Here is a 21,784-nt window from a genome sequence, read left to right as displayed (position 1 = left end):
GCAAGATGGCGGCTTAGGAGGACACTGGGTTCACCGCACGTCCTTCTGATCACTTAGATTCCACCTACACCTGCCTAAATAACCCAGAAAACTGCCAGAGGATTAGCAGAACGGAGTCGCCGGAGCCAAACGCAGACGAGAGGCCCACGGAAGAGGGGCCCCTCCTGAAGTGGATCACCTAAGGAGAAGTGATCTAAGCCTGCCCCTCCTGCCCCTGTGCACCTTGCCTACCCACCCCAGCTAATACGCCAGATCCCCAGCATCACAAGCCTGGCAGTGTGCAAGTAGCCCAGACGGGCCACGCCACCCCACAGTGAATCCCGCCCCTAGGAGAGGGGAAGAGAAGGCACACACCAGTCTGACTGTGGCCCCAGCGGTGGCCTGGGGGCAGACATCAGGTCTGACTGCGGCCCCGCCCACCGACTCCAGTTATACACCACAGCACAGGGGAAGTGCCCTGCAGGTCCTCACCACGCCAGGGACTATCCAAAAACACAATATATGTCAATATACAAATATACACCTCAACATGAAGATATTGGAGTGCTTCGAAGGTAGGAGCAGTGACATTTAAACATTCTGATAATAAAAATGAAATGCTGTGCTTGAATGGTGTTAGATTATTTTTAATTAAACCAATGCCTTAAATTAATCCCATTAGTTCAGTTTTCAGGTTTATCATTTCCCTTCTCTTCCCAACGTACATTCACATCAATGAAAGCAACGGGGCCAGACGCGATGAGGCAAGCGGTGTCGGAGGCCAGTGGCTAAAATTAGATTATCAATGACATTTACTTATCTGTTCACAGCTGAAATGTCAACGGTACAACATTTTCTCCTGAAATGAGACGCTTCCTCATCATTGAAATGCAGGCTTCTGTTATCAAATTACACCCATATTACATCACTGGGTGGTGAAACTGACCCCAAATAGAAAGCGAAACCATATATACTTTTTCTGTGAAGAGAAAAGCTAACGACAAGATTAAGCAATGGGTTTGTTTTCATAAGATTATTTTGACCCGTGCCTTTCGTAATTAGGGTGAGCTTTTACTTCTAAGAGAAATAGTCGTCCCGGAGAGGAAGGGAATAGAATGCATCTAACATGAGGGCAGAGCAAGGGGGGCAAGACTTTACCCCATCCATCCCGGAATACTCCATAATGCAAATCTTCAGGGACCAGGGCAGTTTAGAATTTGTGAACACTGCTCCCTTTTCTGGTTTTGTGTACAATGTACAGTTTGGGTGTATACGGCAGTCTCTTAAAACAGTTTTCCTGATGTTTCACTGCATTTATCTGCCGGGAAATCCACCGAGTGTGTGCACGTACTTATAAAATTAGTGGAAACTTGTACATACTACATTGAGCATTTCCAGACATGCATTGGATCCCTTCTCTCCATCCCGCCACCCCCCCCACCGCCGCCGTGAATTATGAGGAGCGTACTTCTGTCCCAAAGAACCCCTGTGCAGTCCAGCCCCATTCCCACCTGCTGGTCAGGACTGTCCATCACTGTGCAGTGCGAACATCCACACCGGGATGTACTGTTCTGGAAAGCCATCCTGCTTCTTCTGGCCCAGCACCACCAGCCCGCTCTTCCTAATGAGGCTCCGGAGGATGTCCATGTCCCGAGTCACACTGCTGTCCGAGAGATCGAAAATACAGCCCTCCCGAGCCACGTTGTCCTTCAGTATGATGACACCGTTTTCCTTCAGGCCAGCTCGGCACCGGGAAAGAAATACAAGAAGGTCTTTGTCGGTCAGGTACCCTACAGGTGAGGCCAAGTAGATGGGGAAACAGGATGGAATGGTGGGGGGTGGGGAGGGAGGGGAGTAGGAAGGTAGGAAAGATCACAAGGCTAAGAATCAGGAGACCATTGGTTCACTCATTCATGAATTATTTAATAGCCTGAATTGTTCTGGTTGTGGGAGGCTTCGATAGGAGGATAGGTATCCTCTCTGAGGAGGCTCAGTGTCCCATCTATAAACTAGATATTATGCCACCTGTTCTATCTACCTCATAGGCACGAAATAAACTATTGCCTTTCCCATGAATCCCCGCCATCGTCCCCAGACAACCCAACTTTGTCATTACTGCTCTGTGTCCCCTAGACACACACACACTGAGACCAATATCTAACTCACTGCTGTGTCACTTCCTGGGAATTTAAATCTAAGGAAGTCCGGTTTTGCCCCTACATGGGGATAAACTCTTTTTGACCCCACTTTTTCAAGTTTTTCAAGTATTTGGTTTTCTTTGCAGGGTTAGGTTGGTCCAAAGGCACTCCATCTCCAAGGACGGGAATTTTCAGGCTCGTGACAGAGGATGTTAGGGGAGACGGTGGGAGGACCAGAGCTGCGGGGGGAGTTTCCATGATGCCTAAGGCTGCCTAACTAGCCTTAGCACAACTACGACTACATCTCCCCGAACGTCCTTGCTCCCTCTCCACAAATCCTCAAATTAGCCCCAAGTATTGTCTTCTCTCTCTCTCTCTCTCTCTCTCTCTCTCTCTCCTCTCTCTCTCGGAAGGGGACAAAGGCAGATGCCATGCCATGCAGGACTGACCAGAGACCCACTGAATCCAGATGACATCATATCTCCCCAGTGGGGGTGTAAATTCCTGCAGGTTGTAGCAGTGGTAGCTTTCTACCTTGTCCCCGTTGACCTGCAGGTAGTTCTGGGCTTCGACGAGGAACGATTCCATCATGTCCACCAGTTCCACGCTTTTGAAAACCGGCAACAAGACATGCTTGCTGACCCTTCCTATTCCAGAGCCACAATCCAAGGCACAGTCTGTCCCAGCTCTCCCGGGGCCCTGCAGAAAGGTACCTTGTGGGATGCTTCAAGTACAGACACGTACCCTGAGTCTAGGATACTCCGGTTACCTCTTTGAATCAACTTTATTTAGGTCAATTTTCATATAATAAAATGTACTATTTTAAGTGTACCATTCAATGCATCCAGGCACGTACCGACTACCACAAACAAGTTCTAGAACATCCAATTGCCTCTTTCAAGAAATAGCCAACACTGCTAGTGTTTACTTTCTTTGTTTTATCCAAATAGAGGTCTTGAAAAGAATTACAAAGTAAGATTTTAGAAAATAATGTTTTAGGTCTAAAAACTCAGTAATTTCCTCTAAGAAATGGGTCACAGAAAGCCCTATAAAGTAGAATGTTATTAACTGTAAATTTGGGTCAAGCCCACAGCTAAATGGACCTGCATGGTAGCTTATTGCTTTGTGAAAGAGAGAAAGAAAGAAAGAAAGAAAGAAAGAAAGAAAGAGGAAAGAAAGAAAAGGGGAAAGGATGGGGAGGACAGGGGAGAGAGGAAGGGAGGGGAGGAAAGGGGAGGGAAGGGAAGGGAAGGGAAGGGAAGGGAAGGGAAGGGAAGGGAAGGGAGAGAGGAGAGGTGAGGTGAAACGAAGCGAAGCCGGAAAACCTTACAGACAGAATTTTACTTCAAACCCACCCCGATGGCACACAGCACATTCACATGGATAGAAGGTGTTTGTGGCAAAGTCTCCTTATCTCTTTTAATGCTAGAAATTGTTTCCTGTCTTTGTAAGAGAAACTGTATGATGTACTGTGCACAAAACCCCCTAAAATTGTTTTTATAAAGTAGGTCTCGGGGACCCTGGGTGGCTCAGTCAGTTGAGCGTCCAACTTTTTATCTTGGCTCAGGCTCATGGTTCATGAGATCGAGCCCTGCGTGGGGTTCTGTGCTGATGGTGCAGAGCCTGCTTGGGATTCTCTCTCTCCCTTTCTCTCTAACCACTCCCCTCTTTCTCAAGATATAAAATCAACTTTAAAAAGTAATAAAAATAAAGTAGGTCTGTACACTAAATTAACCGGAGGTGAAGGATGGATAGATGGTGGAGGAGGAAATCAGCCAATGAAAACTTTCTCAAACTTGCTTCTGTAAAGTAGTATATTCATATGCACATATGAATATATATATATATATATATATATATATATATGGACAGCTGAAACTCTGAGATATATATTATTCGGTCTCTCTATATTATCTGGTCTAAATTATTTGCCCATAATTGGGGTGACTGCTAAATAGATTTTATGCTAGAAATTATAATAATAAGATCTTGCCAATCAAGATCTTAAGGAGAAAGCCTACTCTTGTTTTCTCAGGAACTAAGGATTTAAGAAAAGATTTGAGCAGAAGGAAACATCAGAAATGCTGCTTTCTAGTCCACTCAAAGGGCCTTCTGTACAGCAATAAAGGCACAGCGAAGAACAAAAAGTGAAGACATTTTGGCTTCTTTTCAAATGGAATCATAATAAGCATGATTTATCATGTGCTTATATATAGAAGCTCTTTGCATCTGTAATAACTAACATCAAAACGACTCCACAAGATAATGATTACCCCCCAGTTTGAAGCTGAGGAATGTTGGGTTTCCACAGCTAATGGCAGACCTAGAACTTGAACAGGGAACTGTGTGAATCCAAAGGCAGTTCTACCTTAGAGCCGTCCCCTCAAGCGCCAACTCCGATTCCCTTGATAGTATCTGTCCGATGCTACGTTGAAAAATATTCTAAGGCTTCACCGAGACTGAGCAGGAAAGAGCTCTGTGATTGACTAGTGATGTCTCCCTTGAGTATGGGAAGGGGGACGTGGTGGTACCCATACCATGTATTTGCCATTTCCACTTACACGACGCCACCTCCCTCATTCAGATATTATAACGTAAACTAAACTCATTCAGAGAAAAAGAAGACCTAGGCTAAAGGCTTATGCTGTGAGCGTCATAAAGAAAACATCCCTTAAGTAAATCCACAACATAAACACGATGGGTGGGTTAAGTATAGGAACGTTATTGTAAGCTGTCGAAATGATCTTAGTAGAAATGTGTATACTCAGAGATTACTACAAATTGTTCTTACCATTTCTTGGCCTTAAAGTCTCTACAGATCATGTTGCTCACATTATTGTAGCAAGTGGCCTTAGAATTAGAACCATAGAGCCCAAAGAGGGCTCAGAGACCTATGCCAGAGATGTCAGATTACAATAGCTGACCTCCTTTTTCTCATTGAACAAATAAACCTGAAGCTGTTCTTGTTAAAGTGAGCCAGAGCCTCACCCGCTCGCCCTTCCTGTCATTGTCCCAGTAGGACCTTGAAGGATCTCAACAAAACCCTAGAGTGCTTAAAGCACTCATGTCTAATTTCCCTACTTTTTTATACCAAGAAACTGAGGCTCAGAGAGGTGAAATGTTTGAAATAGAATTCCCTTGAAAATTCTCACTCTGATTTATATTTTTCACCAACGGAGACGTGCGATATTTGACTATAATTACTTTTGAAACAATGGTCATTTACAAATACAGAAAGGTACCTTTCACCCAAATTGTGTGTACTGCTCGCCTCTCACCACTGTGGCTTAGTTGTATTTATTATATTTCACTGCATACGGCTGCCACTGCCTCCCATATTCTTTCTCTCTCTCATTCACATGCAGCTCGTATGGGAAGGGGTATTTAAAGCCCATTCTCGGGGTGCCTGGGTGGCTCAGTCGGTTAAGCGTCCGACTTCGGCTCAGGTCATGATCTCATGGTCCGTGAGTTCGAGCCCCGTGTCGGTCTCTGTGCTGACAGCTCAGAGCCTGGAACCTGCTTCGGATTCTGTGTCTCCCTCTCTCTCCGCCCCTAACCCACTCGCATTCTGTCTCTGTCTCAGAAATAAACAGACATTAAAAAAAAAATTTAAAGACCATTCTCAGGGACATCTCCTGCCTCCTGGACACCAACGCTGCCTGTATTGAAACCTGATGTCCTTCCATGAATGTGACTGGACCTATATACAAGGTGTGATTTCAAAACAAGATGTTTTGTTAATTTCGTTCTCATTTATGGTATTGTCTTCATACTTATGGACTCATATAAAATAGTAAAATACTCTTGGGAATTTGGTTTTAGTTTTGATTCTGCCTATATGTTTTGTTTTCAAGGACATCATTGTAAGTTCATTCCTGTGGGATTTAAAACTCAAAAGGAAGTGCTGAATGCCACTGTATAGAAACCGTGAAATATAACAAGTGAGACCCAGAGTTTTTAATCATCCAATCTCTGAGAAATGTCAATAGATAAATACCGTCAAATACTGATTACTTTTTACAAATTGCCACTTTCCCCCACTAGAAAGCTAAAATGAGGACCGTTATCAGCTGTGCCATTGACATCACCTTGGCATCATTTGTTTATTTGCTAAAGTAAACATAAACGCAGCAAGTTTAAACAACTTTTCTCGCTGTCCTGTGTCACTAAGTGTTGAAAAGAAAGCAAAACTTTAAATTAAACAATCTGCCTTTTCCCAGTTGACATAAGGATAAATCATGTCAGATACTCATATTCCATAACTCCTTGTATCTTGACCTGGATACTAACTTAGCAGATTATTGAGGTCAAAGTACAAAAATATCATTTCTTTAAAAAGACTGCTTATACTCAGTTAGAGGTCACGGTTTCTCAATGAGCCTTGTCTCCTAAGAAGGACTCCTTATATTTGTTTGAAAAGAGCAGGCTCCTCTTTTCCAACACAAATATGCAAGCACAAGGCTGTTTCCTTTCCCAGGTCCATGGGCGTTGTATGGGCTCTGTCTGACCAGCATCCCTGTGGTCAGCTTGGCACTCCACATGGAGTGACAAGACAGCTGGATTACTAACTAAGCTTCTGAAATGCACTGGGATCAAAGTCAGCCTCACCACGAGGCAGGCAGAAGGGAGAGCTTTCGGCCAGGCCGGAGGAGAATTGAGGTCTGTGGTACACACACACACACACACACACACACACACACACACACACACCAAGGATTTTTCTGCTTCATGAGACAAATGGAAAAAATATGTCACGGTTAAGAGTAGAGAGTCTGGTGTCAGACAGGCCTGGCTAGACTTCAGTCCCTGCTCTGTCTCTTACCGGCTGCATAACCTTGACGACTTAGTTAACGTCTCCAAACCTCGGTTTCTACCAGTGTAAAAAATACGGATGATAATAGTACTTACCTTCTAGAATTCTTTTGAAAAGTAATCAAGACGATACTTCTAAAGTGCTTAGCAGAGGGACTATTGCAGGCAAAGCACTCCGTGAAATCAGTCAGTGATACTGATTTAGAAATACTCCGGGTTATCCTGACCTACAAACATTCATGGACGTCATCTCCAGCTTCATGGTCCTTCGTGGCCACAGCTGATGTTCAGACTCGTCGGCCCCGATGGATGCTCCATCCTGATTTAACTTCTCTGCTCAGACACTTGGTGCTCTATGGAGGTTGGATGTGAAGTGAACTTCACCTTAACACTCGGGATATTATTGATAGTGCACTTGAAAACCCAACTCAGATATTTATAATATTGATAATGCTTCCCTTATCAGGATACAATGGGCTCCAAATTTCAAACAGATGACTTCCAAATGAATTGGAATGAAACCTGGTTGCCAGTTAGGACTTTGTCTTCAGTAGGACCAACAACAGCTTTGTGGTATCGGCAGCTTTATTAAATCTATTCTAGCAACTAAATGAAGTTCCTGAAACTCTAATGAATGCATTTTATGAAAGCCTGTTATTACTTTTTTTAATTTTTTAATGATTATTTTTTTTTTTGAGAGAGAGACAGAGACAGAGACAGAGCATGAGCAGGGGAGGGGCAGAGAGAGAGGGAGACACAGAATCGGAAATGGTCTCCAGGCTCCGAGCCATCAGCACAGAGCCCCATGCGGGGCTTGAACTCACGGACCATGAGATCATGACCTGAGCCGAAGTCAGACGCTTAACTGACTGATCCACCCAGGCACCCCAAAGCCTGTTATTATTAGTAGTAGCAATAAATTAGATTTATTGGGTAATAATTATGCACAACAAAGCAAGCACATTTCTTTGCACGTTGGCTCATTGGATCTTCGTATTATCCTCTGAGGTAGGTTCGATGGTTAATGCCCTAGTCACAGGTGAGAAAACTGAAGCTTACAGCATTTAAGGAACCATTCCAAGGTTGCTTGTACATTAAATAGAAGAGCTGAAGATTATTGTCCCTACCCTCTACTGTCTTGTCTCCATCTGACAGGGAAGTGAGGAAGCAGTTTCACCCAACCCCGGGGCTACAAAGAGATCACATTCTTTCGAGGCGAAGTCTGAACTACGTATTAAATAATATAAAGAGATTCTACTGTACTTCTCGTTTTCAAGCCAAACATAGGCATGCACTTCCTTACTATGTTACATTTGTATTGCAGGAAATCAGTAAATCGCCCCAAGATCCCAAATGGCATGATCTCTCATCAGTCATCTGGGTGTGAACGGTTTCATCTGGAAGACTATAAAAGAGATGTCTTCTTAATCCCCCAATCGTAGTATTAGCACTGCTAGTTCCCTTTCCCCTGAAGCATGAGAGATCAGCTGAGGCTATAGGATGGTGAAAGGCCAAGGGGGATAAGCCAGTGGTTTGATGCGACCCATCCCTTCTGAACATTTTAAAAGAGGCTTTCGGGCTCAACTCTTGGCTGAGCCATATGGCTTTAATACGACTTAAATGACCACACAGAAGCATGTGAGCTCAATGTTTGTGAGGACTTTGCTTCCTCATCAAGCTGCAGTTGCATAACTCACCCCAACAAACTTCCGAAGAAAGTCCCGAGAAGCCTGGATATCTGGGATGGACAGTTCAATGAAATTTCCCATCATACCCTCTTCTGTAGCTGGTACTTCTTGATAGAAAAGTTTAGCTCTGGCATAGAACTGCATCTCCCCATTGATGATTTGACTTGTTAAAGCATACAATTTCACTGCAAATGAAATATGAATATTTATCAATATGTATATGACAGAACAAGTTCAATCTTATCACACATGGAATTGTTTCTCAGAAGCCTGCCCATTTGTCATGTGGAGGAAAGGGCACAGTCAGAAGATCTGGGTCTGAGTTCTGGCTCAGTGACTTACTCGATATGTAGCCTTGAGAAAACTTCTTAACCCCTCTGATCTTTGGGTAGCTCATGCATAGTGGCATTTTCATGACTTAATGACCCTATAGTTTAATGAAACTGTAGCTTATTACTGTATTTTTTTTTAAGTTTGGCAGTATTTGTTATCGTAGAATAAAGAATGTCACAAGGACGCCTGGGTGGCTCAGTGGGTTAAGCATCCAAGTCTTGATTTTTGGCTCAGGTCATGATCTCAGGTCATGGTTCATGGGCTCAAGCCCCACTATGGGCTCCTTGCTGAGTGTGGAGACTGCTTGGGATTCTCACTCTCCCTCTCTCTCTGCCCCTCCTGTGCTCTCTCTCTCAAAATAAATAAACTTAAAAAAAGCACAGCATGTCACAAGTCTCACAGTGAGTTTTATCTTTGAGCTCCAAGTGTTTTATGAGGATTTAACTGTTAATCTTTACTTCTAATCACGAAGTACATTTGGGGTAGCTATTTTTCACCTCTTTTTTAAGCAACTCACACTGAAATATCTCTTTGTACCAACATTACAGAAAATGTGCTTAAGCTCTATCTTCTGAAAATAAAATAATTAAAAAATGTTATATTTATTGAGCAACTCTTCCATAGCAGGCAGTGTGCTAGGCACATTCGCATATACTACATCACTTCATTATTTTAGACACCACATGAGGTATTATTTTAACACATTTATTTTTTGAAAAACATATGTTCCAACTTCTGAGAGGCAAATTTGCGTGCATTTAAGTGATCTTTGTAGATGAAAATACACCTCTTAGGTATAAAATAGTATGTTATACCTCTTCAGGTATAAAATATAAAAGGGTTGCCATATTAGAGGACATTCAGGAGGAAATGGTAGAGAGTGAATGAAAGGAAGGAATTTCTCATTCAAGAATGTAAACTGAATGCATTTGTCTTTCCTCCTTCCCCATATTCCCCCCAAATTGTTTTAATAACCTCAACACATAACTGAAGAAAATGAGAGGGGGGGCCACCGATGGATTCATGACTTCAACAAATGTCTGGAAGACAAAAAAGCAGATGGAACAAAGCTTAAAAATTTGCAGCCTCAGATAGTTGCAAAAGGAAATAAGAGTTAATAAAAAAAACCAGTGAAAGGACAAACGCACCCTCCCAAAAGCAACTGATAGCACAACTGTCATCCTGGGCAGGGAAGTATCTTCTCTTAAAAAAATTTTTTTTTTTAATTAATCGCCTAAGGAGACCTAAACCGGTTAGTATAGGATCCTGGAATACCACTTTCACATCTGCTCACAAAGGTGAGACTTTAGTAAGATCTACTAAAGACATATATACCAGAAGAAACATTCTCCATTACCTAGAATCATTGACCCTGTTCTTTATTCCTAACTGTGGATGAACAATGATTTCCAAACACATGGGGGTAAGGTGGCAGTCTGAAAGAAAAAATAGACATAAACAATCAGAAACGACCCCAAAGGAAATAGAACTAACTCAAGAAATGGATGAGAATTTGAATCAAAACTAAACAGAAAATTCACATATCCTTGGAGAGAGATGAGAACTGGTGCATCCATAAATCGATGATAAGATGCCAAGAAAGCGATAATTCAATGAATAATAAAGACTTCTTAGAAATTAAAGTTTTGATTACCAAAAACTTTGGAATACAACTTTGAGTAAATTTGTCAGGACAGAAACAAAAAGACGGATGTGGAAAACAGAGGTAAAAAGATTAGAGCTATAAAGACTTAATTCAGGAAGCTCAAACATCAAACCGATTAGGATTTTTAAGAACAGAGAAATAGAAGGAAGAAAATTATCAAAGAAATAATAGAAGAAAATTTCCCAGAGCTAAAAGTGATTGTAGGATCGAACAAGTTCTGAGCAGCATGGATATAAAAAAATAATAATAATGAAATAAATGCCACATTTACACAAATCCTTAGGAAATTTCAAAATGCAAAGAGGAAGAATTAGAAGATTCTAAAGTTATTTAGAGGGGAAAAGGTGGTTGATCCTCAAGGGTTGCCAGATTTAGCAAATAAAAATATGAGACACACAATTAGCTTTTAATTTCAGTTAAACAAACAATTTCATAATATAAATATACTTGAAATATTGCATATCACATGAGACATACTTACACTAAAGATTATTTTTTTGATTATTTTAAATTCAAATTTATTTGGAGTTTTATATTTTATCTGGTAACTCTATACTCAAAGGACTAGAGTCAGGCTTATAACACAAGTCTCATTAGAAACACTAGAAAACAGGGGCACCTGTCTGCCTCAGTCAGTAGATCATGTGGCTCTTGATCTCACGATTGCGAGTTCAAGTCCTATGTTGGGTGAAGAGATTACTTACAAATAAAATCTTTAAAAACAAAGAAGCAATGCCATCAATATTCTTAGGGAAAAGTATTTTGAAGCTAAAACTTAATACCCCATCAAACTGTGGAAGAATATTTACCTACCATGGATTCATTCTTCAGAAGTTTGTTGAAGCAATATTCCAGCCCAATGAGCGTTCAAATCAAGAGAAGATAATGTTAAAAGACAATGAAAGTAATCCAAGAATCCAAAGAAAACAAATTCCCAAATTACAGATACTTATCAGATCTAGAAAGTTTTTATTACAACAGAAACTATAGGCCCCAGAAACATAAGTTCATCCAGAAGTAGAATGAATTGGATTCTGGGCAATAGACAGAGTAGATAAGAAGCAAGGAGACATTAGTGATATTCTAAAGAAGACATATTTTTAATCTCAACCATCACAAATAAAAGATAGGTGGAAACTCCAAGCAAAATACACAACAGTACAAAATGTTCTGATCAGGATGTAAAGCAAACCAAAATAGACATAATTGCCAGTAGAAAGAAAAGAAACAATAAGAGAGAAAAGAGAGTCTATTTAACCTTCACTAGAAATCATTTTTCTTCCAGTAACCCCAAGATTGTGAAATTGGACTAATGTACTATTTGTCTCTGGATTAAATAACAATGACATAGTCCCAAATTGTGATTTTAGAAGTTAAAAATCCAACAAACACCACTTATATTAAAATATTCCATCATAATACATTCCATCTATGGAGTTACATCAGTATTTTCCAACTCAAAGACTTTGGAGCCACTGTTTGGATCTTTTAATGGTCATGAACTTACTGAAAGGGATATAAGAATCAGTTCCAATCTACATCATTTCTAGAGACTAACAATATTATATACTATATCTCCCATACATACTAACTGTTATACATTGATTGTTTTTAAAATGTCTTCTAAAAGTATTAAATATATAGATGCTTTTTGCCATCTTATACACATATTAGCAACTGACTGGGGAAATACAACATTAAAAGGAGAGTCTTCATGTTGAGAACATTGGGAACCACTCACCTACACCAATCTCCCTTCTCTAGCACTTGGTAAAGTGTTGTGTAAACAGCAGGTGGCTCAATAAATTCAACAGGGATGACAAAAATCAAGCATAACTGTCCCCATAGCATGACTGCTCCAAATTCTTCAGTATGTCTCAGAAAACCAGGCTAGGAAATCACAGTTCATAGTCTTCCCCGAGCTCCATGCTCCCCGGGATCACAAGCGAGCCACAGCCCAGGAGTTTCCTTGATCCAACCAAAGCAGCAAAGCAGCCACACTCATCATCACCTTAAGTCAACTAGTTGGTGAAGTCCATTAAAAACCTTAATCTGGAAATGAGAATGGTCCATTATGCCAGCAACATTTAGACCACAAGTGAATGCCAAGCCCAGCAGGGGTCAGTCTCAATAGGTAGGTTTTTATGGTTATGGGCTTGAGTTCTCATTTTCACCTAATTGACAGGAGCATTTCACTAAAACGATATATGAGGTGTCATGGCCAGCCCCAGGTTCTCCCCTCCTGATAGCTCCTGCAATGGTGCAAGTTGACTCAGATAAGGTAATCAGTCATCAGCCTGTGCCTTTTTACTACAGAAACACATCTTGTAGCTCATTCTTGTAGGACTGCAAAACCTCTGTGAAACTTGGGGTAGTCTAAGACGGAGTTCTTGATATAGTTCTATTCGTTCTTGATATGACATGGTGCTTATTTCTTGACCTACATTATGGGCTGACCTCCCAAGAACCTTGCAATAGTTTATTTGTTACAAAAAAGAAAGTAGAATACTAGTTGATTTGCCCTGAAGAATCTAGATCCTGTGAACTCTCTGAGGAAAATGTAATTAGCTAAGTGCTTACATCTGCTGAATATCTTCTTGTCTTTTCATTTCCTTTCTATTCCTTTTTGTTTTTCTAAATGGTTGGTTATAGTTAGTTTAGACTTTATTCCAGACGTTAGAACTGTTTGTCAACTGAAAATTTATCTGAGAGGATGGGTAGGCTAAGTTTAGACGTTTAGTTTGAAATGATTTGAGATAGGATATTGGATCATGCTAACCTTTTATTTATAAGCCAAAGAAAAAGAAAGAAAGAAAGAAAGAAAGAAAGAAAGAAAGAAAGAAAGAAAGAAAGATTAAAAAAAAAAAGCCCAATTAGGACATGCCCTTATGAAGGATAAGACCTTCCATAAAAGAAATTTGCAGATGAGCCCTTGCCAATTTAGCTATTAAATAATTAATGATAAAAATGAAAGGAAGGGAGGGAGGGAGGGAGGGAGGGAGGGAGGGAGGGAGGGAGGGAGAAAGATCTAGGTACCATAGAATATTATTCAGCCAAAAAAACGAAGGAAATCCTGCCATTTAAAACAACATGGATACATGGATAGACCCTGAGGGTATCATGCTAAGTGAAATACATCACCGCAGAAAGACAAATACCATATGATCTCACTTGTACGTGAAATCTTAAAAAAACTGAACTCATATCTATTTTTTTCACCAGCAGGGCTGGGGAGTAGAACTTTATCAGTATTTCTGGTGGAATCCAAAGGTCTGGTGTGCCAGAATGCTAGAGTTATCATTATCAAGTCTCAGAATTGCCCCGAGGGGCCCTGTAGGTTTGATTTGCTCCCTGAATGCCTTAGCCATCTGGTGTTTCTTGTCTCTAAAATAATGTACTGCCTACCCTAAAAAAGTTTTAGAGGGATGTTTCCTTTTCAGCTGAAGACGAGTTCGGTGTTTCCTAATTCTTTTCAGGCTTTAACACCAATGAGGTAACAAAAGGGAGGGCGGGAGGGACAACACACTTTTCCCACCACACGTCACATCCCCTACTCACTTGGCTGACGTCTTCCCAACTCTCTATTTCTACTTGAGCGTCCTACCTCACCTACTATCAAATTTTAGAAGGCCGGAAGTCAGGCTGAGATAGTGGGGACAGATTTCGGGTGAGAATATCATCGGAAGGGTCAGAAGCTGATTCAGCAAGTCGCCATGCCTCATCTGCACCTGTGCGGCATCGGGTGGGGGTCTCTGTCACTCTGTTTCCACTTTCCGTGAAAACTGCCAGTGTGGGTCTCCCTACACTGAATTCCTCAGGAGGAGGCGATATCTTACTTGTCTGTGCCACCCCAAGACTTACCGTTATGCTTAACCCATAGCAGGCGTCCTTTGACTATTCGCTGGCTAAATGAATATTGTCTTGCGTTTTGTTCTTCGAGTAACATACAGGTTCAACAAAATGGAGAGTGGCTATAGGGAAAAGCTGACATAAGTGACCAAAGTTACAGTTTTCATAGAGTTTGTAAGATATCTATCCTCCTAATTAGGCATACCCATGTAATAAGAAAATAGTAACTATCATTGATCGCACATGGATGTACGCCCTACCTATGCTAAGCATTTATATTAACTGAATAGGTGAGAGATGGTATTATCCATGGAAGAACACGGGGCAGCAAGAACACGAGCCCAAGATCGAGTAGCTAGTGAGGACACAACTGGAATTTAAACCCAGGTCTATTATTTTTTAATGTTTTATTATTTATTTTTGAGAGAGAGGGAGAGAGAGAGAGAGAGAGAGTAAGTGAAGGAGGGGCAGAGAGAAAGGGAGACAGGATCCGAAGCAGGCTCTAGGCTCTGAAGTGTCAGCCCAGAGCCCGATGCGGGGCTCAAACTCACGAACCACGAGATCATGACCTGAGCCCAAGTCGGATGCTTAACCACCTAAGCCACCCAGGCGTCCCTAAACCTAGGTCTATTTAAATCCCAAACCCGGATCTCATCCGTCTCATGCTGTGTATCTGAAAGTCTGCTAAATAAAAAGAGGAGTTATCTGGTCCTCCATTTCTTTAAAGAGAAAAATAATCTCGCAGCTTTGCGAAGGGAACAGTAAACATTTGAACAAAGCATCACTGTTCAGGGAGTTGTACAGCAACACCGGCCACAGGGGTGAAATCAATTTGAAAAATGCCAATGGGTTATACGCTGAGTTTTATTTGGCAGTCCCACGTGTCCTACAGGAAGTGTTTTTATTAACTCTGGCTTTTAATTGTGATGGCAAAAAGGTGACCATTGTTATCAATTTCCTCCTCAAAGACTTACTCTTCTAGAAAGAGTCAAGTAAAGGGTGGGTACCAAGAACTTGTGGGAACAGTACACCAGGCATCACACTAAACACTTTCTTACCATCTCTTCACATTTTCTATTTTACTCCTCACCATGCTAACTCAAAACTGGGATTATGCGCATCATTTTGCAGATGAGTAGATGAGTGACGCAGAATGATTTAGTAACTTAATATCACACAGAAACGAAGGGTCATGGCCAGGTCCCGCCCCACCCCGATTCTGCTGAACTCTGTGGAACCACTGTTCTAAAGGTGAAGTTAGACTAAGACTTTAACGAAGTCCAGGAGTGCTAGACTCTTGCTCAATATATAACTAATAAATATTCATCGACTTCTGTGTACTTGGAAATACACGGTGGATAGTGCTAGAAGAATTACTGACTGGTTAACTTAAGGAACGTCTCCATCAGGCCTTGCATGAGCCCCTTTGAGCCCTGGTATATGAACTGCAGATGTATGTAATTGTTCTCCTGTTTATTTCCTATCTGTGCACAAACAGCCACCTTTGGAAATTTTCATTGGGAGGCAGCAGGATTTTGAGGCTCAAAAAAGGCAGATTTGGAGTCAGACCGCCCGGGTCGAACCCCGCTCCACCACCCAAAGCCACGTGACCCGCGGCAGGTTACTTAACTCCTTCCTGAAGAGGGGTTGTATTCAGTGGCATAGCCGAGCCTTCACTGGAGATTTTTAGGATGCACGCTTTTGCTTCTCCACGAATTTCTGAAGCTAGCCGAGGATATTTGAGCAAAGGTCCCCATGACTGAATGTCCCTGCAGAGCGTGCTGTAAGGGACTGGCTACCCAATGCAGGCAGTTAGCAGGAGGGAGGAAGGAAAGAAGGAATCAAAGAGTCTGGTTAGCCACATCCTTCCCATAATTACCCTAAACAACAAACTCTCTGTGTATACCCTGCAGTAGCCATTCCTTAACCTTTTTTTTTTAAGGGCTTTATTTTCATTTCTGTGAAGTTTTGAAATCATCAAAAGGCGGGGGAAGCCAATTCTAAAACACCTGAGTGGAGCTGGGGAGGGAGAACTACTGGCTTCGTTCTGGGTTCAGACTAAAAAGCGTTAACACCCGCGGCTGCTTGGGAAGTCCCATAGAGTGAGCTGAGCTTAATATCTTTGGTGATGCCTATTCTAAGGAAGACCTACATGGTGACATTAAAAGAGGCCTGGTTCTGAGGAAGGAAAAGGAAAAACAAAAACAAAAACAAAACGAGTCCTTATTGAGCCTTGACGGTTTTCACATATGTAACTGCATTTAATCCTTCCGATTGCCCTGTGGTTTTGAGGAAAGTGATGCTCAGAGACTTCAGGAATTTGCATTAACTTTGGTGACTTTTCTATCAGCAGCAGTGCCAGAAGTCGCACTCAAGACTTTAGCGATGTGCAACTGATTATTACTAAGGGATCATTTAATCTGTTGCGAGCAGGTATTGATCGAGTTCTTTTGATGGGCCAAGAACCATGGCAAATGCTAACTATATAGATAAAGAAGAGGAAAAGTAAATGAGTCTCTATTGTCATGGGAGCTAGAGCCACTGATGAGGCCAGGCAGATAGAGCAGAGAATAGACCCTGTCCCCAACCCTAAGCAGAAAATTTACACTGTTTCCTGTTTTACTTTGGGCTTACATGGAAGACTTTGTCAAAATGTTTGTCTTTTATTAATAATTTTTAAGAGATTGGAAATCATTGATAAACTATCAGCACATTCACAGAAGAGAAAAATAGGTAAAATCAGAATGACTCTATTGGGTGAAAAAAGGGATTTAGGCAAAATATAAATTATAGCCTACTTGTCCCAGTCAATTTTCATCTGATTTTCAGATGATACGGAAAAGATTCCTTTCCGATTCACTTTCAGCTACTTTCAGGGGTGTGTTCCTTTTCCTCTCTAGTAATTTGGTTAAATTTTTTTTAATGTTTATTTATTTTTGAGAGACAGAGCACGAGCAGGGCAGGGGCAGAGAGAGAGAGGGAGACACAGAATCCGAAGCAGGCTCCAGGCTCTGGGCTGTCAGCACAGAGCCCGACGCGGGGCTCGAACCCACGGACCGTGAGATCATGACCTGAGCCGAAGTCGGACACTCAACTGACTGAGCCACCCAGGCGCCCCTCTAGTAATTATTTTTAAAATCTGGCAGCCATCTGCCCCTTAGTGAGTATCCTAGTAATTGTAATTGATATCTTTCTCCTGATATCTTTCTCTTGATAGCTAAGGCCACCAGGCTACCGTTATCGAGATGGGGTGCACACAAGATACTCAAGAATTAGTTCTGGAAAAACAATGCTCTGCTGGTGTGTGGAGCAACCAGAACATCCTCACCTTCCAAATGGACTGCTCTAGTGTTCTCCAGTTGGATACAAATGAGATGCATGACACATCCTACAAGAATTACTTGTGGGCAGTATGATCTACCAGAAAGAACCCTGGTCTTGGGTTCTTGCTTTGGTATCTAGATGAGATCTGTCTAGATTAGATCTCATCATCTCTGATTTTCTTTTCCCTGCTTGAAGAAACAAGATGGGGGGGGGGGGGCGGGAGGGGGAGCGGAGGTGCACAGGTGGAAGGAAAAAAATAATGCTACTTTCCTTTCTATCCCATAATATGGCTGTGAGGATCAAATAAAATTACAAATACAGGAAAATTTTAAGAAACATTGTCTAAGTATGAGATGAATGTATTTGTATGTCGAGAATTAAATATCCCTTCAGGAATGGATTTATGAAAAGAAAATTTCGTGGGCTGCTGGTATCTAGTTTCTTGAACGCAATACAAAGAATTATTAGTTCCTACGACGTCTGGAAAGCCTGGCTACATCAAGGGCACAATGAGGCTTTGAGACAGCCTTAAGAAAACAGACTGGGGCTGATACATACTGTTTCTGCTTTCATTGGGGGAAAATATAAATCAAAGGGGGACACTTCACTCTTTAATCGCCAGTTATTTCCTCTTCAGTGCTGTTAAGAGTTCCTTGAAGTAACCACTTTCACAGAGGCTGAGAAAAGTAGTGGAGACAAACCCAATAAGCTTTTTATTGCCCATTGTCTAATTCTCTGAAAGCTAGAGGAAATAACAAAAATGGAGACAGACCACTGCCCCCAGTTTTTTTCTTAAAATTCAAAGACCAAAGTAAAATTTGCTCCTTTTCGGCTCTCTATTATTGTGACTCAGGGAAGCCAGAAAGGATTGCGTGCGGAGTGTGGGCTCATACACACACACACACACACACACACGCACACACACACACACACACACACACACACATACACACCTTGCTCTATTATGGTTTAGTTTTTTTTGGGGGGGGACCCTTAGTTGATATACTACTGCACTAATACTCTCACCTTTGTGTTACCTAAACTGCCCCCGTCTCGATTTTTGCAGATATTAAAAATGTCCTCTAAAACACAGGAATTGAATTTCTGTGAGCAAACCAATGCCCTGGGAAGCAAATCACAGTGGCTGAGGGTGCGTGGAAATCCCAAAGCGGAGGCCTGACCTGCCAGGCAGCACCCGGCCTTTGCGCCCTGCAAGAAAGAATGCCATTGAAACATTTAAGCCCACTGACATTGGTCATGGGTTCTTTTTATCTGAAAAGAGTCCTTGTTCTAACTCCTCTTGCGCGACCTCGCCACGGTCCCCCCTTTCTGGTCCCTTCTCTAGTAGCTCTGACTCACTTACCCAGGGGAATTTTTTCCAGCAGGTAGAGATAGCTCTGAAAGAAGTCATTGCGAATGGCTCTGTGAAGGATGAAGGACATGCTATGTCGACAGAGTTCGTCGTCGGTCTTCTGCCAGCGGGATCGAAAGGCAAAATGGGCTCCCAGGTGGGCCATGGTGAAGGGGGATGAAAATTATTCCTACAGAGGCAGGAAGCTCGCCTGGCCGTTTCTTTGAATTAGCCTTCCCTTCCTACACGAACTTGAGACTGTCATTTTAAACCGGCCCCTGTCCATCCATATCAGGAGAGGCTGTCATGGGGCGTGGGGGAGGGGCAGCAGACACAGGAGGTCAAGCTCCTGGCGCATGCCTCCGTCTGATTGCTTGGGCGACACCGCTCCAAGCCAGCAGGTGCTAAGTAAAGATGAAAACAGGCTGAGTGGGATCCTGCTTCATCCAGGAAAAAGCAGCGTCCGTCTGTAACTTCAAACAGGGACGAGCACAACCCACTAACACCCTGACTAGTTGCTCTAATTTGATTCCTAAATTGGAATTAGCCTAATTTCCATTTCAAAGCGCTGGGAACATTTTGCAGGAGATCCTGTTTCCTGATTTCCATCACTCCCCCTGGAACACAGAATCCTCAAGTTACAAGGACCCTTCAAAGTCATCCTCGCCACCCAGGCTCCTCTCATCAGTGCAAGTTTGCCCAAATCATTTCGTAGAGGCGGATATGGGTTTCCCACTTTTAAGGATTCTCCAAGAGACGCAGTTATATGAAAACCTGTTTTGATGTTCACTACCCATCTCTGCCAGCAAATCTTTCCTTCTAGATTGCTCTAAACAACACCTCATCAGGTTAGCCTGTTTCTTCCTCTCTGTCTATCGTGGGGATGGTTTTCCTCATAAGTCTTCACTTAGTGTCTGTACCTCTGATAGGCCCTTTACCCTTCCCACATACTTTGTACCCTGGACGCTGACCTGTATTGAGATCAGCGGACTCTCTTGCCTTCTGGATTCTAGTTGGGTCCAGCCAATGGGTGGTGCCAGGAGGAGACTGGAGGAGAATAAGCCGATGTATTTATTCCCCTGGCACCTTCCCTGTGGAGATGCCATAGGCTGACTTCTTCCTTTGGTGGAAAGTCATAGCTCCTGCCTGGCATCTGCTCCCTCCTCTACTGCCTCAGCCCTCCGGGTAGTGACGTGCCATCCTGTCACAACCCCGGGAGTAATGCGCTATTCCTTGCAATTTTGCTATGCTTACCTACACCTTTTTAAATAGTCCCTTTATTTTTTTTAATTTTTTAATTAAAAATTTTTGTTAATGACTATCTATTTTTGAGAGAGAAAGGGAGAGAGAGAGAGAGAACGCAAGCGGGCGAGGGGCAGAGAGAGAGGGAGACACAGAATCCAAAGCAGCCTCCAGGGTCCGAGCTGTCAGTGCAGAACCTGGAACGGGGCTCAAACCCAAGAATGAGAAATCATGACCTGAGCCAAAGTCAGATGCTTAACCAACTGAGCCACCCTGGTGCCCCCTTTTTAATTATTTTAACGTTTATTATTTATTTTTTAGAGAGAGAGAGAGGACACAGGTGGGGGGGGGCAGAGAGCGAGGGGGACAGAGGATGTGAAGCAGGTTCTGTGCTGACAGCAGAGCCTGATGTGGGGCTCGAACTCACCAACCATGAGATCATGTCCTGAGCCAAAGTCAGATGCTTACCTGACTGAGCCGCCCCGGAGACCCATAAATAATCCCTTTATTAAACCGGCTCAAACTCTCAACTTGTGAAGGCTGTCTCTTTCCTATGGGCACCATGACTACCCTTTGATCCCTCTAATGTTCCTAACAGGAGAGTCCATAAGAACTCAGTGCTCCATTGGACCCATATCATGTGGGACCACAGAACACCCACCAACCCCAAACATAAGCACACACACAGATGCACCAATGCGCACCTTATGCATTATGGTAGGCAGCATCTAAGATGGCCGCCAAAGATCCCCTGCTCCTTCCTGATAGTCACACATCTGTGTCTTCCTCTTTCCTGAAAGTGGGGTAAACTTACTGACTCACTTCTAAAGAATAAAATATGGCAGACACGATAGGGTATCGCTTCCAAGATTAGATTGTGAAAAAGCCTATCTTGGACATTTTCCTTTGCTCTGTTGCTTGTTTGCTCTGAGGGAAGCCAGTGCCTGTGGTGAGCTGTCCTGTGGAGAGGCCCACATGGCAAGGAAACTGTCTTAGTGCCACAGGCCTGGAGTCCAACAGGAGGAGCTAGATTCTACCAACAATCCTGAGTGAGCTTGGAAGATCTTCTCCCAGCCAACCTAATAAAAGACACCAAGCCAGCTAAGCTATACCCAAGTAACCAGCCTACAGAAATAAATGCCTCATCATCTAAGCACCTAAATTTTGGAATAATTTGTCTCAATGCAGCGATAGATAGCTAATTCACAAATCATCAGTGGAAGTTTTCTAAGATGTGGAAGATATCTAGTCATGATCCTTCTTTATGTTTAATTGACATGTTAATCTTACTGGCCAAGAAAGTAAGGGTTCTATTTCTTTGACTCTGACTTATTTCCCTTCATTTTCCTCTGCTTCTATTTTCCCATTTCCCTCACCCTACCTCAAGGGGCAGCTATTCAAT

At 42.5% G+C, this 21,784-nt stretch overlaps 2 protein-coding genes across 13 annotated transcripts in view; one reads left to right on the top strand and one right to left on the bottom strand.

Annotated features, from left to right (window-relative positions):
* The window catches only part of SELP (selectin P), a 1,134,746-nt gene that overhangs the window by 643,678 nt on the left and 469,284 nt on the right, over nucleotides 1–21,784 (top strand). The window lies entirely within an intron of this gene.
* NTMT2 (N-terminal Xaa-Pro-Lys N-methyltransferase 2) lies at nucleotides 1,422–20,064 on the bottom strand. Its single transcript, XM_023247955.2, has 4 exons — nucleotides 19,153–20,064; nucleotides 8,627–8,802; nucleotides 2,567–2,816; nucleotides 1,422–1,769 (listed from the first exon to the last, which is right to left on the bottom strand). The coding sequence occupies exons 1-4, from the start codon at nucleotides 19,304–19,306 to the stop codon at nucleotides 1,498–1,500; spliced, it is 852 nt and encodes a 283-aa protein (XP_023103723.1). The 5' UTR covers nucleotides 19,307–20,064; the 3' UTR covers nucleotides 1,422–1,497.

This window comes from Felis catus, chromosome F1, assembly GCF_018350175.1.
Source record: "Felis catus isolate Fca126 chromosome F1, F.catus_Fca126_mat1.0, whole genome shotgun sequence".
In the NCBI taxonomy this organism is placed as follows: Eukaryota; Metazoa; Chordata; class Mammalia; order Carnivora; family Felidae; genus Felis; species Felis catus.
Note: the sequence above shows the minus strand (reverse complement) of the source record. Positions and strands in the feature narration are given on the sequence as shown.

What these genes read in the sequence shown, in the direction of transcription:
- NTMT2 (XM_023247955.2), bottom strand. Translation starts at nt 19,306, where the DNA reads ATGGCCCACCTGGGAGCCCATTTTGCCTTTCGATCCCGCTGGCAGAAG. An exon ending in GCTGGAAAAAATTCCCCTGG is followed by an intron (nt 8,803 to 19,152) that starts GTAAGTGAGTCA and finishes TTTCATTTGCAG; the next exon opens with TGAAATTGTATGCTTTAACA. An exon ending in TTCTTCGGAAGTTTGTTGGG is followed by an intron (nt 2,817 to 8,626) that starts GTGAGTTATGCA and finishes ACCTTTCTGCAG; the next exon opens with GGCCCCGGGAGAGCTGGGAC.